Source organism: Sciurus vulgaris, assembly GCF_902686455.1.
Source record: "Sciurus vulgaris genome assembly, chromosome: 19".
Lineage (NCBI taxonomy): Eukaryota > Metazoa > Chordata > Mammalia > Rodentia > Sciuridae > Sciurus > Sciurus vulgaris.
In genome coordinates, this window is record NC_136480.1 from 2,649,206 (window position 1) to 2,667,922 (window position 18,717).

General features: G+C 58.0%; 1 protein-coding gene across 1 annotated transcript in view; it reads left to right on the forward strand.

The window, feature by feature from the left end:
• Window positions 1-15,988, forward strand: part of WNT7A (Wnt family member 7A) — a 51,701-nt gene extending 35,713 nt beyond the window's left edge. Inside the window, exon 4 of the mRNA XM_079122271.1 lies at window positions 15,139-15,988. Coding sequence (XP_078978397.1) covers window positions 15,139-15,618 — 480 coding nt within the window. The 3' untranslated portion in view covers window positions 15,619-15,988. The remainder of the gene's footprint in view (window positions 1-15,138) is intronic.
• Window positions 15,989-18,717: the final 2,729 nt, after the last annotated feature.

The window sequence follows — 18,717 nt, forward strand, 5'->3', positions numbered from 1 at the left end:
CCAGGTCCCCGCCTGGCGCCCCCTGGACAGGTTCCCAGTTGGGAGGGTGAATCACAGCTCCTGGCTCTCAATGGTTTGCAACTCAAGCGTAAAACAGGCCCTGGGCAGCCTGTGGCACCTCTGAGTGATTTACTTGCTCACCATTTCTATATTTAGTGCCACTGAATGCTTGTTGGCCAAGTTTTTAGAGAGAAAAAGGCAGAGGAATTTCAGAGGGTGGGTTAAGTTTTGCAGGTTTGCTTTTTTTTTTTTTTTTTTTTTTTTTTTTTTCTGGTACCAGGGATGGAACCCAGGGGTGCTTAACCACTGAGCCACCTCCCCAGCCCTTTTTATATTTTATTTAGAGACAGGGTCTCGCTGAGTTGCTTAGGGCTTCACTAAGTGGCTGAGGCTGGCCTCCACCTTGCGATCCTCCTGCCTCAGCCTCCCAAGGGATTTGATGGGTCACGAGTCTATGACAGCATTAGTGGCTTTCTAACAAGAGGTAGAGGGACCCAAGCCAGTGTGCATGCTGTCTCCCCATGCAACACCCTCCGCCCATACAGGGCCCTCACCAGATGCCAGCACGATGCTGTGGGACTCTCCAACCTCTAGACCCCTGAGCCAAACCAACCTCCATTCTTTATTAATCACTCAGCCTGTGGAACTGAGGGACGGCTGCAGAAGAACTGGTCCAGGGACCGCACTTTGAGAAGCAAGAATTCGGGCCAGCGTCATCCAATAGAAATGGAATGTGAGGCCACGTAGGTCACGGGACGTCCTATGGCCACACCCCGCGGGTAAAAAGAGGTGACCCTCAGCAGCATCCTATCTTAGGGAACCGTCTAGATCAACATTTTATCACATGGCAGCAGAACTGATCTCGAAACACTGAGACCTTTTATGTAGATGTTTTTCCTGGGAAAAGACTTTGAAGCCTGGTTTGCGCTGAGTACTTTTGAAAAGAACTTTTGGTTTGGATGCTCATCAATCACCTCTGGGTTCAGAGGCTCGGCCTGCAGGGCGCGTGGAGCGGGTGGCGGCTGGCGTGGCCGGAGCGGATCTTAGCTGGTTCCTGTACCCCTGGTGGTGGACAGCCTGCTACCCTCAGGGCCACGTGGTTTCAGAGGGACCTTCTGTGTCCCCCCGCAGTTCAGTGGACACGCTGGGGTTGGCCAGGGAACCTCGGCAGTGGCAGGAGGGTGGGTCCCTTAAGTCACATGACTCTCGGTCAGCAGGGCTGAGACAGAAGCCCAAGCCCCTCTGAACCCGGGCCTCAGCTCCAGCAGGAATCGTTATTCCCCGACCCTCCTCCGCCACCTCTGCCCGGGGGACGGTCCCCAACGCAGCTGGAATCTGTCAGACGATGACAATGGCGACGATCCCAGTTGCCCCGCCGAAAACCCGGGCCCGACCAGGGCCTGGACCAGCAGTCTCTCTGAGGAGGCCTCTCTGCACCTCTGTCCCCGCTGGTCACCGAGCTGGTGGACTCCGGCTCCCCGCTCCTGGGTGCCGGCTTCCGAGTCCCCAGGGCCACCACAAACTGAGGAGAGGACAGCCCCGGCCCCCGAGTGTCCTGGAGCCCCCGTTCCAGGGTGGGGGCCGCCCAGGCCAAGCCCTGCTGGGGCCGTGTGACTAGCCATGGGCACTAGCCAGCAGGAACGAGGCCCCCCTGGGCCCCGGACCCCACAGCCACGTGGCAAGTCCTCCCAGATCTCCCTTCAGGTCCCAAGCGTCCTCCCTCCCCTGCCCTGGGCCCTGGTGGCCACCATGCCCAATGTCCCCCTGCAGGCCCCACCTGCCCCGTGGGCTGTTCCTGCTCCTGGGCTTCTGCCGGGAAGGTCCCTACCCACGATGCCCTTGCCCTGCGCTGGCCAACGCCCCCTCCCCCTCAAGACCCCCAGGTCAACTCCGGAAGCCCTTCCAGGGCCACGGGTGCCCGCCCCTCTGCAGGACGCAAGGCCTCCATTTGGCCCAGGAAGATGCTTCCCCGCCTGGTGGTCACCCTGGTGACCCGGGCTTTTTCTTGAGGACAGAGGCTCTGTTGGGTCTCCCCCATCTCACAGGCACCCAGCACAGGGCCAGGCAGGGGGCACGTCCCCCTGGATGGTTCTAGAAGGACAGATCAGGCCTTGCTCCCCCTGGCCACGGGTTAGAATCACCTGAGGAACTTTTAAAAACGTCAGACGTCGCTCTCCCCAGACCAATGAGATGGTGACCTCTGGGTGGGGGCCAGGCACCGGCCAATTCTAAAGGCCCTGGCTCTGCAGGGGATTCTGGAGCAGGGCCCGAGAGGAGAACCAGTCGTGCTGGGTGCATCTGGGGGCCCGGGGCTGAGTCCCACAGAGCCACGGCAGGACTCTGTGGTCCCCACCTCCCGGGGACACTGGACTGACGGGGTCTCAGGTCTTTCTTTTTTCTTTGATTTATTTGGACCCAGAGACAGAACCAAGGGGCGCTTAACCCCTGAGCCATCTCCCCAGCCCTTTTTAGATTTTATTTAGAGACAGGGTCTGACTGAGTTGCTCAGGGCCTTGCCGAGGCTGGCCTCCACCTTGCGATCCTCCTGCCTCAGCCTCCCAAGCTGTACGGATGACAGGTGGGCACCCCTTACGCCCAGCTCAGGTCTGGTTTGTTTTTGTTTTTTTCCTTTTTAAGTAAGGGCATTGGGTTACCATTCAAATACCACACACACGCGCTGGACACAATTCAGTGGCTTTTAGTATCCTCACAGGGATATGCACAATAACTTTCAAAACTTTTCAGCACCCCAAACAGAAACCCCGGACCCCTTAGCAGTCGCTCCCTACTCCCTCGTGCGCCCACTTTCTTGACAACCCCTGATCTGCTTTCTGTCCCCGTGGATTTGCCTGTTCTAGATAGTTCACATAAGTGGAATCCCCTGTGGCCTCTGCGAGTGACTTCTTTCATTACAGTGACATTTTTCAAAGCTCATCGACGACATAGCACATGGAATAATTTGAACCCTGAATGTCCTCTCATGGCCCATGTGTCAAAGGCTTGCCTGCCAGTCTGTGGCACTGCCGGGAAGTGGTGGCACCTCTTGGAGGTGGATGTACCCTTGGAGGGGACATGGGGATGCTGGCCCCTTCTTCTCTTCTCTCTTTGCTTCCTTGGCCACCCAGAGGTAAACAGGCCTTGTCCAGCACATACTCCCACCCTGATGTCTGTGCCACCCTATCTGGTCACACTCTAGACCAATGATATCCTAACCAAAGCAAGAGGGCCAAGTGAACGTGGGCCTCTAAAACTGTGAACCTTCCCGCTTTTCAAGCTGATCATCTCAGGCGTTTTGTCACAGTCCGGGAACGCGAACCCACACATAGGTTAGAACTTCATTTCTTTTTCTGTTGTTCTGCCACTCTTTGTTTGTGATGTCAAGGTCAAATGAAACGCAGTGGGGGACAGAGGCCTACCTGGAAGATGCGGAGGGGTCTCCAGCCAGGTCTCCGCGTGCTTCTTTGCTTCTCTGGCTCCTGGCTGGTGTCTTCCCACAGCCACTGAGGAGCTGCTGTCTGCGGCACGGCCACCTCCAGGGCCGTCTGACAGGGACCTGGCCAGCCCGCTGACCTCCTCGGGTCCCTTGACGGCCCCCTGCTCCCTGCGTCCTAGGCCCTTCCTGAAGGGTCCCTTCCTCACCCCCCCCACACCAGCCAGGTCCCTTGGCCACTGAGCTGGTGAGTTCTGAACACTATCTGTCCCTGGCTCCGGCCTAGGTGCTGGGGACACGCAGGGGACGCCCCTGCCCTGGGACTCTGGATCCGTGGCCGTAGGGTGCCCAACAGAGAAAACGCGTGCTCTGCCAGATGCTGAGGACAGGCAGGGCAGGGCGGGAAGGCCAGAGAAGTGTCCCTGGGAAGGGGACCGAGCACAGGAAATAAGAGAGGGACCGGACGGACAGGGGCAGCGGCAGCGCAGGGCCCTGGGCAGGGGCATGCCCGTGTTGGGGGCACGGCAAGGAGCCCACTGGGACCCAGCCGTGTGAACAAGGGGGCTAAGGCCCAGGAGGCCGCGGTGAGGGGACAGATGGGCAGTGAGACCATGGGGCCCCAGGCAGCCACTCCAGTGCCCACGGCCCCGACGCCTGCCCAGGGTCACGGGCACTGACTCAGCCCACCCCAGGGTGCAGGGCAGACTCCAGACGTCACCCCCATGTTCTCCCATGTGACCACCGCTCGGCTTCATGCTGAGTGAAATGGACGGTGCTCACCACTCACCGGCACCCCATCTCTGTGGATCCCCCAGTTCTTTTAAAAACATTCTCCAGGCAGGTTGGGGGAGGGGAGCTGCCTCCCTTCATGTCTGGGTAGAGGCTGGCAGCAGCCTCCGCCCACCTGGCCTCCCTCCTCAGGGCCCGGCCCCTGGGCAGGGATCAAACTGCCTCGTGCTAGAAGGTGAAGGACCAGCAAGTGGACTCCCAGGCCCACAGACAGACGTTCCCCAAATGGGAAGGGGAAAGTGGAGGTGGCGGCTGCGTGTCCCTCCCTGTCACAGCGGGATTCCCCAGACTCCCTCACTCCACGGCCCAGGCCACGGTCCCTACCCCGCCTGCACCTCAGGACAGACCAGGGGCAGCCTCTGCTCCTTGGTCAACCCAGCTGTCCAGGTGAGGTAGCTCAGGAAAGGGAGGCCAGGTCCGGAGGCTGTCCCGTGAATGGCCTCCTGGGCCTTGGCGGTTCTACCTCTGACATGGGCTTGGGAAGGGCCGCCATTTGCCCGGGTTTACAGGTGGGCAGAGCAGAGGCCTGGCCCGGTTCCTGTCGGAGGGTGAGCGTGAGCGTGTGTGAGCTTGTGTGTGCCAGGGGAGGGGTGTGTGTGTGTGTGTGTGTGTGTGTGTGTGAATGGGCAGATGCATGGGTGAGTGCAAAAAGTGTATGCGTCACATGGTGGGTGGCATGTGGGGCGGGTGTGCCCGTGCATCAACTGAGAGGGAGGACGTGGGTGTGCACCCGGGGGACCAGGGACTGTGTGTGGGGGCCACTCGGAGGTGGCGTGTGCATGTGTAACCACGCAGGCACAGGTCGGTGGAGACGTGACCGTGCCAGGCAGACGGCATGCCAGGGCAGCAGGAACCTAGAAAGAGGGCCGTCCAGTGGGTGAACACCATTGGCGCATGAGAGACCCCAAAGTCAAGTAGAGGCCAGGTCCTAGAGGCCTGGAGGGCCAGGCGGAGGATTGAGGCCTTAACCCCAGGACAACAGGGAGCCATAGAGGGTACTGGAGCAGCTGGAACTGGCAGACTCTCGCTTTCAAAATCCCAGCTAGACCGGGAACCTCAGCTCTGCCTGAGGCCGGCTGGGCCTCCCTGCCTCCTTGTGCCATCCGGGCATTGAACGCTGCTCTTCCCTGCAATTCCTACCTGAGCCAGACAGAAATATCGGCTGGATGTCATGTGTGTTAAAGAATGCGACCCTAAAGAAAATACTCCAAATGTTTACAGAGATGAAAAAAAAGCCGTTTTTCCACTTTGGCCGGAGTTGCCCAGAGGAATACAGCTGTACCTGCCCGAGTGAAGGCAGCTTTGGGTTCATGATGGATCGGGCGGCAGCGGGGCAGGGGGAGGGGAGGGAAGACGGGAAGCAGAGGCCTCCGGGGAAGAGGCCGGTTCCTGGTCCCTGCAGCTCCTAGCCCAGCGGCGTCTGGGAGAACTAGACCAACTTCAGCCAACATGCTTCTCTCCTCACCCTGACCCTCCTTCTGCCTCTGACCCCGTCATCTCTCTCAAATATCCCCTTCTCCCGCTGCATTGTATGGCTGGGGACACCGAGGCCCAGAGAGGGCAGGAGACTTGCCTGCGGTCACACAGCACTGGAGAGGCAGAACCAGCACTGAGATCCAATGGCTCCGCCCACCACAGAGCTGCTCCCTGCCAGGTCATCCCAGCCCTTCGTGAACAAAAGGAGAGCCATTCCTACTGGTTGGGGGCCTGTTACGTGAGACATGGGGCACCAGGTCTCAAAAGTCCCTTTTGCCATTTAATTCCCTCGAGGAAAGACTTGCCTCTGCCTTACCTGGGGGGACAGATCACCTGGAGTGCATTTGGTGGCAAGTAACAGGATACTCAACCGGAAGCAACCCTGATGACGTGAGTTTGGCTCCCTTTTTCTTGCAAAATAAAGACCCGGATGTGGGTGCTTCTAGAGGCCCCACAATCTCGTTGTGAGCTTGTTTCTTTTGTGAGAGGCTGTGTTCATCCTGCTGCTCTGCCAGTGTTGCCCTGTTGGCCTCTGGTTCTCTGGCCTATTGGTCACAATACGGCTGCCTAAGCTCCAGGAATCATGCTTTTACACCACAGCATCCAAAGATAAGGAGAGAAGAGGTGTCTTCTCAGGTCTCCCTTTTTATCGGGCGATGTCTTGTGTTTTCAGCCTCTGTGGTCAGCGCAGACAGGCTGTCATGCACGTGCCCTGCCCTCTTCAGACATTCCCGCCATCGCTGGCGTGTGGTGGCAGAAATGGGACTGACCTAGGGTTCTTGGGCTCCCTGACCTGCTGCTGCTGGTTGCTCCCATTTTGGCTGCCTTCTGTCACACTGCTGCTGTGGACGGACTGGTTCTTCTTGCTTGTCCCCTGGGCTGCAGATGGTCCCAAACGGACCCCTCCCTGTAGAGGAGTCAGGCTGGTCAACCTCAGAGGGCATCAGGGAGAGGAGGCAGCACGTGCCCCGCTAACTCAGAACCTCCATCCCCAGCCCTCGAGAGCCTGGCCTTCCGTCCACAGACGGAAGGATTTCTGCACCAGTCGGGATACTTTAAACCATATTAGCTCAACTCCAGTTGGAGGAAGAACAAAGAGAATTGTTTTGGTTCATGGAACTAATAGAAGGGTCCTGGGGTAACGGATTCAGGTCCAGCTTGATCCAGGATGCAAATGACATCCCCAGGAAGGAGCTGCACTCTCCCTCTCCCTCCACACGCACACTGCTCCGCTCTGCTTTCTTTGATGGTAGCGTTCTCAGCCCGTGGGTTGCAAGATGCTGGCCCTCTGGCCGCTGCTTTCCCTCCGATTCATGGCCATACTCCTTTTCTTCAGTTCACGCCGAATCGCCAGGGCTCGCTCCGATGGGTCGTGAAGTCCTGGTGGCCAGCCCACCCTTAGAAATGATTGGCGGGACCTGGGGAGGTGACGGGTGGGACCTGCGGAGGTGACAAGAGGCCCACTTGAGTTTCCGTGGCTGTGCCGTCAGTGCTTTGCCGAGCGCCAAGGCCACGCCAGACCTGCTGGGCACAGCGGAGAGTGTCCGGGGCTGAGGAGTCGTGCGGGTGGGGAGGAGCGGGCCGGCCGCTCTGAGGGAGAGCGGCCCTCGTGGAGTCCCCTGCAGGCCTGGGCGGGGCCGGGCCTGGTGGAGATGGACAGAACCACAGTCCCGGCAGCGGGCACAGCAGGCGCTCTCCACCCCAGAAGGTGGCAGTCATGTCCCCAAGACCACGTCAGGGTGGCTCAGTGGTATGTCTCAGAAGGCGGGCATGGGAGATGCTTCCAGGGACACCCTGTGGGGTGGACAGAGTGGGAGTGGAGGTCACCGTCCTGCCCTCCCCCCGCGGACCCTCCTTCCTCCAGGAACGCGTCTCTTGGGGGGCAGCGTTCAGCCCTGGTGAGCTTCATGGAGGAGGCTGGTTCTGCTGCCCTTGGACGTCCCCTCCCTAGGGCCCAAGCTCTGCCTCTGCCTGCAGTCCCTTGGGCTCTCCTCGCTCCAGGACAGTCCCGCAGAGCCTGCAGGGTGGTGCTCACAGACCCCAGCACAGGATCTCCAACTTCTTCCTCTGCTCCCATCTCCTGGGGCAGAGCCCAGTTCTGACATCACTCACAAAGGAAGACCCCCTTCCCTATCGTGTGCATTAGACCTCTATTAATATGGCCTCTGTTTACTAGTCTCTTAGCTTATATTCAACTGGTGGTCCTCTCAAGCTTCTGCTCTCTCTCATTCTGTCCCATCCTGGGCTTCTGCAATGGATTTCTCTTTTTCTTTTCAATTTTTTTTTAGTTGCCAATGCAACTTTAATTAATTAATTAATTGATCTATTTATTTATTTACTCACATGTGGTGCTGAGATTCGAACCCAGGGCCTCACACATGCAAGCGCTCGACCACTGAGCCCTGCCACTCTGCCCCTCTGCCTTCTTCCTCTTGGAGCCACGCGCCTCCTCTGCAGGACTTAGCATGTGCTGTTCCCCAGTGTGAACGCCCTTCCCTGTGCTCCGGAGTGTGGCTGGTTTCTGATCCATGCTTCCTGTCCCCAGTGCGGCCCTCTGGGGAGGAGCCGTCCCCAGCGGTCGGTAGCCCCACCCGTCCCAGCCTTCTCCACTCTCGCTCCCTGGCACCGGCCAGCTCCTAAATACCTTGGGGCGGCCAGAGCGCCAGGGCGAGCTCAGAGCAGGCCCGGCTGCACCGGCAAGGCAGGGACCGCGAGGTCAGAGGCGGCCGACAGCATCCGCCTTGCCGGGAGCACCCCGCAGGGCGATGGCCAAGAGCAGACGCTGGCGCTCACCGCAACACGACCGAGCGGGTGGCTGAGTGCACGGGTGGGCAGCATCGGGGCCACCTCGGCCTCCACTACAACCTCCTGTCCACCATGGCCTCCCATCCACCTCAGCCTCCCGTCCATCACAACCTCCCGTCCACCACAATCTCCTATCCACCACGGCCTCCCGTCCACCTCGGCCTCCCATCCACCTTGGCCTCCCGTCCACCACGACCTCCCGTCCACCACAACCTCCTATCCACCATGGCCTCCTGTTTACCATGGCCTCCCATGCACCTCGGCCTCCCATCCACCACAACCTCCTATCCACCACGGCCTCCCATCCACCTCAGCCTCTTGTCCACCACAACCTCCCATCCACCTTGGCCTCCCATCCACAACAACCTCCTATCCACCATGGCCTCCCGTCCACCTCAGCCTCCGATCCACCTCAGCCTCCGATCCACCTCAGCCTCCACCACAACCTCCTATCCACCACGGCCTCCAGTCCACCTCAGCCTCCCATCCACAACAACCTTCTATCCACCATGGCCTCCCGTCCACCTTGGCCTCCCATCCACCACAACCTCCTACCCACTACGGCCTCCCGTCCACCTCAGCCTCCACCACAACCTTCTATCCACCATGGCCTCCCGTCCACCTTGGCCTCCCATCCACCACAACCTCCTACCCACTACGGCCTCCCGTCCACCTCAGCCTCTACCACAACCTCCTATCCACCACAGCCTCCCACCTCTAGTTAAAAGGGCCACGTCCTTATACCCTGCCCCTCTCTGTGCCAGGAAGGAGGCCACCAGAAGCAGATCCCGTTCTCTGCGCTTGGGCAGACCCTGGAGGCTCTGCCGGGTGGAGGCTGTGGGCCCCGAGACCCACCGCTAACACCCAGGGTTGGGCCACCCCGCAGAAGTAGCGCGCCCGGCTTTGCAGCACGTCTCTGCAGTGGCGAGGCCAGGCCTCTGTGGAAGGGCCACCTGGGCGGTGCATGTGTGTCCCCCACCGGGAGCTGCTGGCCTCCTGGGGGACCTGCCTATTGACAGATCACACGGTTCCCAGGGGACGGGACGCCAAGAGTCCCGCTGAGGAGACGTGCCCCGAGCCACGTCTACCCTGTCAATCACGGAAGGCTTGGTCAGAGAGGTGGCTCTTTCCATTGTCCCTGACGTGGTGCTGAGAGACCCTGTGCAGGGGCGTGGCTCGGGGCGGAGTGCTTACCACGCAGGCGCGGGAGACCCTGGGTTCCATTTTCAGCACCATGCAAAAAGGGGGAGGGGGAGACCCCTGAAAATAAGGGTCCTGTTCAGCCACCAGCGGCGGCTCTTTGCACTTTCTCGCGTGTGACTCCGCAGCTATTCCGTGCTCTTCTTTGTAAATTTTAATTTCTGGCGCTCAGAATAGAACCCAGGACAACTAAGTCACATCTCCCGTCCTTCTTCATGTATATTTAGAGGCAGAGTCTCGCTAAGTTTCCCAGGGTATCCGTACGTGGCTGAGGCCGGCCTCCAACTTGCGATCCTCCTGCCTCAGCCTCCCCAGTCACTGAGACAGACGGCAGATGTGGGCCGCTGCGCCGGGCAACGTTCTGTGGTCTTTACAAGGGTTCGTGCACAGGTCTTCTCCCTCTTGCACAAACGAGAACACACTCTGCACGTTGTCTGCACCTCGCTTTGTTCTCTTAACCATGTACCTTGGGGAGGCCCCTGCTGACCAGGTCCAGAGCCCCCTCCCTCGCTCTCTCCTTGGCAGCTGCTGGACTCTGGTTGGTAGACCAGCTGTCCCTGCAGCACCAACACCTATTGGTGGATCTCAAATCTGCTCAGTCTTCTGAGAGTCCAGATAACGCGTCTGTGAGACTCCCTGTCACCGAGTGCCGGGGCGCGCCTACCTGCAGGTCACACATGCAGTAGGAGAATTCCCAGGGGTGGGTCGTCTGTTGGGTCTCTCCATAAGGCTGATAAAGATTGATCTTCCAGATAAGGGGCTGGCAGGTGCAGAGCCCAGAGGCATGGAAGGGCTGAGCCACAACAGAAAGGCCCAGAGTCAAGAGGACAAGGGTCTGCTTGGCCCTGCCACAGAGGAGCCACACAGTACATGCCCCCAGCATGGGTGGCCAGGTGCGCTGGGCATTTTTGGACTGGGAAATCACAGGGAGTTTACAGAGAGCCTGCTGAATGACTGATGCATGGGTGGATAAGATGTGTCCCTCTGTGCCACGGAATACTATTCAGGCAGGAAAAAGGAAACTGATACAAGCTACCCTGTGAACTTGGGAACTTTATGCTGAACAAAAGAAGCAAGACACACAGAAGGTCACTTGCTGTATGATTCCTTTTCTACGAACGGTTAGAATGGGCTGATCTATACAAACGGAAAGATGAATGGAAGGGCGTGAGGAGTTGGGAACATGGTACACTCTGCATTCTTACGCAGCTGGTCTTCACCCAGGCCTCAGAGGCCGGGTGCTGACGTACAATCTACACATCCTTCAGACCAGTTGCCCCAAGTCCTCGGCTTGGTTCCTCCGGGGGGACCCCAGATGTCACTTCTACCCAGCATTGCAGGTTTGATGCTGACCGGCCTGGCAGGGCTTCCAGAACATTCCATTGGTGACTGCTCAGGCCCAAAGCTGATGGTGTGGAGGAGTTTCAATGCGCCCTACTGGTGAAATAGCTCTGGGCATTTGCTAAGCCTCAATGGGAAGGCCCAGGGTCCAGGGGACAAGGGTCCACTCAGCCCTGCCACTGAGGCACGCAGTACATGCCCCCGGCATTTGCTAAGCAGCTGCGGGGTGCCAGGCTCTGGGGAGGCGGTGCGGTCTGCCACCTCAGGGCCTGCCTGCAAAGCCTCAGGCGGCCTGACCCAGGGGCGCAGGATCCAGACTTTTCGGGGGGAAGAGAGACAAGGTGGGGGGAGGAGAGACGGGGCGGGCGGAAGTGCCCCTGTTGGGCAGCTTGGGAGCTGGAAGCTGGCCTGGCCCCGGGGGTGGGAGAAGCGATTGTGCCCCACCCCAGCTTCCTCTGCTGTTGTCCCTGACCTCGGGGAGAAGGCCAGGTGCCCGCTGGGTGACCAGCCCGGGCTCGGGCAACTGTGATTATGCCCGGCTTAATGCGGACATAATGTGATCACTGGGGCTCTTGAAATGCGGACTTAGCAGGGTTAGGCTAGGTGTCACCTGATTTCCAGCCCATTCAGTGCTGCCAGGGCCCCAGGTCATCAGTGGCCACAGAGGGAGTTGGGGGGGGGGGCATGCTATACGAGTCAGGAGTGGAGCTACGTGAACCCAGGACCCAGCAGCCCAGCCCTGGGCACTGGGTCCCTTTGCCCCAGGGCCACCAAAGCAAGAATAGTTGCTGTGACAGATTTGCAAGTCACACTGACATTCCTCTGGATTTCCCACCCAAACCTTCCAGGGGCTTCCCAATGCCTTTTTTTGAGGGTGGGTAGATATTGGGGATTGAACCCAAGGGCGTTTTACCACTGAGCCACATCCCCAGTCTTCTTAAAAATTTTTTTTTTAATTTTTTATTCATTCTTTTTAAAATGTTTTGAGACAGGATCTCCCTACATTGCTGAGGGTCTCACTAAGTTGCTGAGGCTGGCCTCCACCTTGCGATCCTCCTGCCTCAGCCTCCTGAGCTCCTGGGATGACAGGCATGCACCACACCTGGATATGCTCATCGCCTTTTTAAATACAGCAACTTTCTTGAGATATAATTCACATACCACACAATGTACCCACTTAGCCTTTTGGTGGAAACGGTCAAAAATCTTTTCCCTTAGCTTTTAAAAATGTATAGCACGTTATTAACATATGGTCACCCCACTGTGCAATAATAGCACACCAGAAGTTCCCGCTCCTGTCTAACTGAACTTAGAACCCGCTAATGGACCTGCCCCGATCCCTCCCCAGCCCCTACTTCCCCTGCCCGCCTCTCGCTCCCACCCTCCTCCTCTTGACTTCTATGAGATCAACTCTTTCAAATTCCACATATGAATGAGATCGTGTGGTACTGGGTGTCTTCCTGTGCCTGACTTGTTTCCTTTAATTAACGATCTTCAGTTCCATCCGTGCTGTTGCAAATGACAGATTTCATTCTTTTTACGGCTGAATAGTATTCTGTTGTGTAGAGTTACCGCATCTTCTTTATCCATTCATCTCTCGATAGGTACTTAGGTTGTCTGTTTCTGGGCTACTGGGAACAGTGCTTCAACAAACACAGGAAGGCAGATGTCTCTCGGAAGCCGGGCATGGTGACACATATCTGTGATCCCTGGAGCTTGGGAGGCTGAGGCACGAGGATCACAAGGTGGAGGCCAGCCTCAGCCACTTAGCGAGGCCCTGAGCAACTCAGTGAGATCCTGTCTCTAAATAAAATATTAAAAGGGCTGGGGATGTGGCTCAGTGGTTAGCACCCCTGGGTTCAATCCTCTTCCAGACCCACAAATACACCTTCCGTCTCCAGAGCTCTGTCTGTCTCTTCTGGGCATTGCATATGAATGAACCCTGTACAATAAGCTTCGTGTCTGGATCTTTGTTAGCAAGACCCCCAAGTCCATCCATGCTGTGGCATGAACTGATGGGCACTTCATTCCTGTTCCTGGCTAACCAATATTCCATCGTATGGATATGCCATATTCTGTGTATCCATTCATCAGCTGGTTGACACTGGGGGGGGGGTGTTTCCCCACTTTTTATTTATTATGTATAATGCTGCTGTGAACCTTTGCATCCAGATTTTTATGTAGACATATGTTTTCACTTATCTTGGGCATATACGTAGGAGTGGAATCTTTAGGCCCGTATTTCCCATTTGGAGGAACTGCCGGACCATTTTCTACAGTGACATTTTACATTCCCACAGCAGGACAGGAGGATTCCCATGTCTCCCTATGCCAGACCTTGGTCGTCCCGAGTTTCACGTCTCGGCCACCCCCAGTGAGCGGGAGGTCAGACCCAGCGTGATTTGGGTTTGCAGTTCCTTGCTGACTAACGATGTTGGCATCTGGTCATTTGCTTCTTGTCCATTATACCCACTGCATTTTTTAATATGCTGAGAGATACTGTGTCTCTCTTATAAAGCATGAAGTTCCACATTCACCTAAAAGAGCAATTATAAAGCACGGCGAAGCCCAGTCACCCCACTCATATCAAGGAACCGAAGATTTCTACCCCACCAGGGGACCCCCGGTGGCCCTGGCCAGCCATCACCCCTCCCCCTGGACACTGGGATTCTTTTTTTTTTTTTTTTAACTTCCAATTAATTAGACCAGCTGGGCTCCTAAGTGACACAATCCAATTCTGCCACCTTTGAACTTGATTCGGATGAAACTAATTGGTGGGATTCTTTTTCTTTTCTTTTTTTTAATTTTTTTAGCTGTAGATGGACACAATACCTCTATTTTATTTATTTATTTTTATGCGGTGCTGAGAATGGAACCCAGTGCCTCACACGTGCCAGGCAAGCGCTCCACTACTGAGCCCCAACCCCAGCCCGGTGGGATTCTTTTTTTTTTTTCTTTTTTATTTAATTTATTTTTTTGTAAACAAATGGGATACATGATGTTTCTGTTTGTACATGGAGGAACAGCACACCATTTGCGTAATCACACATTCACATAGGGTAATGGTGTTTGATTCATTCCGTTATTTTCCCTCCCCCCACCCCTCCACCCCTCTTTTCCCTCTACACAGTCCCTCCTTCCTCCATTCCTGCCCCCTCCCACCCCCCATTATGTGTCATCATCCGCTTATCAGTGAGATCATTCTCCTTTGGATTTTTGGGATTGGCTTATCTCACTTAGCAGGATATTCTCCAATTTCATCCATTTGCCTGCAAATGCCATAATGGTGGGATTCTTTTAAGAGTGGCTTCCTCCCCTCCCTGTATTCCCGAGGTTCATTCCTGCAGGTGGGGTTTGCTAGTGGGGTTCACCCTCACTGCCCCACCCTGGTCCACTCAGTGCGCCTAGGGCTATTTGTCCATAGGGCATCCGCATGGCCCCCGGGTTGGAGGCACTGGGGACGTGGCCGCTACACACACTCCTGGACCTGTTCCCTGGGCTCACAGTATGTCCTCCTGGGAGGTGAGCCCTCTGTGCCAAGAGCGGGTGCATCCGCATCTGGGTTGGGTACTGAAGAAAGGGGTCTCCTGCGTGTCTCTACTGCGTCTATGCGACGCCCGGAGCAGGGGAGGAGGACGCGGCCTCCCCAGCCAAACGTGGTGGGGCTGCGGAGCTGGCTTTTGGGGCCAGCAGTCAGTGCCCCACCTATCACTGCTTAGATATCTGGATTATCACCCCCAGATGGCCCATGTTTGCCAACAAAACCTAGAAGTCTGTTAAAAAAAAAAAAAAAAAAAAAAAAAAAATGAACTCTCCTGGTTGTTAAATGTTGGTTCAAAGTTGGTTGGGGATCTATCGGGGCCAAAGAGAATCTGAGTTGCTCTGGAGCCCGGGCTGGGCTGGGCTGGGGGCCTCACAGTAGATGAGCGGGGAAACGGGGAAGGAGCTCCAGGTGGCGAAGGCAGGAGGGCGGGTCTCCGGGCGGGCTGAGTGCGGAGGCCGTGCGCTCTGCGGTGCGCTCTGCGGTGCGCTCCGCGGTGCGCTCTGCGGTGCGCGTGCGGTGACCTGTGCTGTGCCCTCTCCCACGGCCCCTGCAGATCCTGGAGGAGAACATGAAGCTGGAGTGCAAGTGCCACGGCGTGTCGGGCTCCTGCACCACCAAGACGTGCTGGACCACGCTGCCGCAGTTCCGCGAGCTGGGCTACGTGCTCAAGGACAAGTACAACGAGGCGGTCCACGTGGAGCCGGTGCGCGCCAGCCGCAACAAGCGGCCCACCTTCCTCAAGATCAAGAAGCCCCTGTCCTACCGCAAGCCCATGGACACGGACCTGGTCTACATCGAGAAGTCGCCCAACTACTGCGAGGAGGACCCGGTGACGGGCAGCGTGGGCACGCAGGGCCGCGCCTGCAACAAGACGGCCCCCCAGGCCAGCGGCTGCGACCTCATGTGCTGCGGCCGCGGCTACAACACCCACCAGTACGCCCGCGTGTGGCAGTGCAACTGTAAGTTCCACTGGTGCTGCTACGTCAAGTGCAACACGTGCAGCGAGCGCACCGAGATGTACACCTGCAAGTGAGCCGCGCACGGCGCACGCGCGGGGCTGCCAGCCGGCTGCGCGGGAGGACCTGACCGTCGCCCACGCGGCCATCTCCCCGGCGGGAGAGCCTCCCCGGGAACCTCGGTGTGCCATTTCTGCTGAGGAGGGCACCGCCCAGACCCCCCGGGTCCCTGCAGACCCCGCGGGAGGCACCGCGCGCCCTCGAAGATCCTGTTCCACATCCAATGCTGCTCCACCCTCCCCAGTCACCGCCCAGGTCCCTGCGTGGCTGGGACGCAGCCTGGCACGGCAGGAACTCTGGACCTTGGGGCCTCATCATAGCAATATTTAACAATTTATTCTGATAAAAAAATAATATTAATTTATTTAATTAAAAAGAATTCTTCCACCTCGTCTGGATCCATTTTCTGCAATCAAAGTGGACGGCTTGCTTTCCTGGCGGGATGATTTTTGTCGCTAGGACCGGGAACCCGGTAGAACGGTCCAGAATGATTCTTTATGCAGATATTTCTCCTAGTTGATTTTGCAAGGACCCCGGTCCCCCCGGCAGCACTAGGAAGTCCAAAGAGCAGACACCCCGATCCACAGACACGTGGACACACGTTTATATATTTTTTGCTGTTTGCTGCTACTTAGATGGATACTTAAACTGGTCCAGATTTTTGGAGGTTTTTTTTCCCAGAGTATGTTTCCCACCTTTTTGCTCCTTGCCCTGTTCAAACTTCACCACTAGGAGAAAAAAAAAAAAAAAAAAAAGAAAGAAAGAAAAGAAATCCAGTTTGAAATAAAGACAAAGAGAGGAGAGAGAGAGAGGGAGAGAGGAATGATCATGATAACCGGTTCCCAGAAGAGTCCATCTTTTTGGAAAGTGAGCCACTGGATAAGAGAGAATATTTTGTCAGAGACTATTTTTATATGAATATTTTATTTATATTGAGTCTGCCTGGACCCCGCCATGGCCCCTGCTGCTTCTTAACACTGACACTTACATGGGGGCAGGAGAGGCCAGGACGTGATCAGGTCCTGTGCACGCCCACGCTGGGTTCTAGAGTCCCGCTCGCCACGGGGCGGGGCAGCCCCCAACTGCCTGGGGCTGGGGTGGCATCACAGTAACTGAAAGAAACCAAAGCCCCGGCCTTAGCCTTACGCTCAGGCCTTTGAGAAGGTCACAGATGTGGCCAGGCTGGTGCCCCGCCCCACGTTGTGTGGCCACGCAGGGACATGGTCAGCTCAGGGTCCCCTGCATCTCCCCAGGACAGCTGCCAGTCCTGAGTCCTGGAAGGGAGGTGCGGGGCTCCCAGGAGGGGCAGGTGGCAGGAGGGCCGGGAGCTGCTGAGCCCAGAGGGACTTTGGGGATGTCACACTCCTGGGGGCCACTGGCTGGGAAGGTGTGGGGACGGCCTCTCTGCCGGGGTCCAGCTCTGCCCATGCCTCTCAGCCCAGGAAGTTCTGCAGGAGGCGCAGTGTCCCCACCCGCATCTGCGGGGGCTGCCCCTGCGTGCACTCGGGTGACCTTAGGGAGGCTGCATGGAGCCCCGGGACTCGGCCCCTGGGCTGCCCCCGCGTGCTCCCACCTGGGTGCTCCTGGCAGCTCCGGGCACCGTGCGTGTCTGTGTGGCCAGAGCTGAGGCCCCGTGATACTGCTGGCCACCCGAGTCCCCGGGGTGTCCGAATCTGCTGGGGAGGGCCTGCAGGGGAGGCGGGTGGTGGGGCACACGCGGCCATGATGTGCAGCACTGTGAACTGTCCCTACCACCGCTGGGGACGTTCCAGTCCCTACCACCGCTGGGGACGCTCCAATGCCTCTCCCTCAGCACCCAGGCCACGGATGACCCTGGCGCATGGAACCCCGAGGGACAGTGGCCCTGGGCCCGCGTCTCAGCTTGGTGAATAAAAGTGGCTGCTGGCTGGTTGGTTTCTCCCTTGGATGTCCTTGAAGTTGGTCCTTGACGAGGACGAGGAAGGGTGGCATGGGGGACAGAGGGACCGATGGGCAGCAGGGTGGACAGATGGACAGATGGACAGCAGAGCGGGCGGGTGGCTGGAGAGCCAGCTGGCACTCAAGTAGGTGGGTGGGTAACGAAGCTTCTCGAAGTCCCCGCGTCACACTGTCCCAGCGCCTAACGGTGTGACAGGGACGGGTGGCTTTCCACACCCGCGGTCTCTGTTCCTGGCCTCATCCCCCCCGGGAACGGCTGAGGCTCTGACAGCCTCCGAAGCTGACAGTTCAGGGTCACATCAGCGTGAGCTGAGCAGGGTCCCCCGTGGCCGCCCCTCTGTCCAGGAGGACGGGCTGACGGCCAGACCGGCCCCGGGTCCCCACGCGCACTGCCGGCCCCCAACCCTGCAGCCCGTGTCCTATCTGGGTGCCCAGCTCAGCTGTGCTCACGCCCCAGCGTCCTGCCTGTGGGGGCCATGGGGACCGTCATGGCCCAGGCTGCCATCGTCGCCAGCGTCACTCCTCCCCCACGCCCCCAGGACTTCAAACGCGGCTCAGGGCAAAAAGGCTTCCGCTCTGTGTTGGCCACATTAAAAAGCAAAAATCCGAAGAGGCCCAAAGGAAGCGTCTGGAAGCCAGGCCTCTAGGGCGCCCAGCGGAGGCTGTGGCCCAGTCCTCGAGTTTTCCAGAATGTCCTGTTTCGGGGTGAAATCGCCCACTTTTTCGGCATGCGGACAGGCACCACGAGGACAGCCGTGACTGTTAGACTGGACGTGGCCCTCGTGCCGCCCGCACGCCGCCTCTGACGTGTACCAAAGCTCGGGTTTTAGAGATGGAGACACTGAGGCCCAGAGAGGGTCAAGGCTGTAGCCCAGGCTGCACAGCATGCCCTGCAGAGGGGAGGCCAAACCCTCTCGGAGGCGGCCTTTCCCCCTTCCAGGGAGGCTGCAGAGTGATTCAGCAGGAGGGAGGGAAGGAGGGAGATATGGGTGATGGATGGAGAGGTGGGGGATGGGAGCGGGGGATGGCCACGTGCGCCAGGTGCCACAGGACAACCTCAGCAAGACCCCCGTCCAGAGATTTCTGGGGCAAAGTCCCCACCCTAGGGGCAGCCCCCACCCCCACAGGCTGCAAGGCAAGTCCCAGGTGCACTTCCTGAGCCTGCAGGAAGCCTCTCG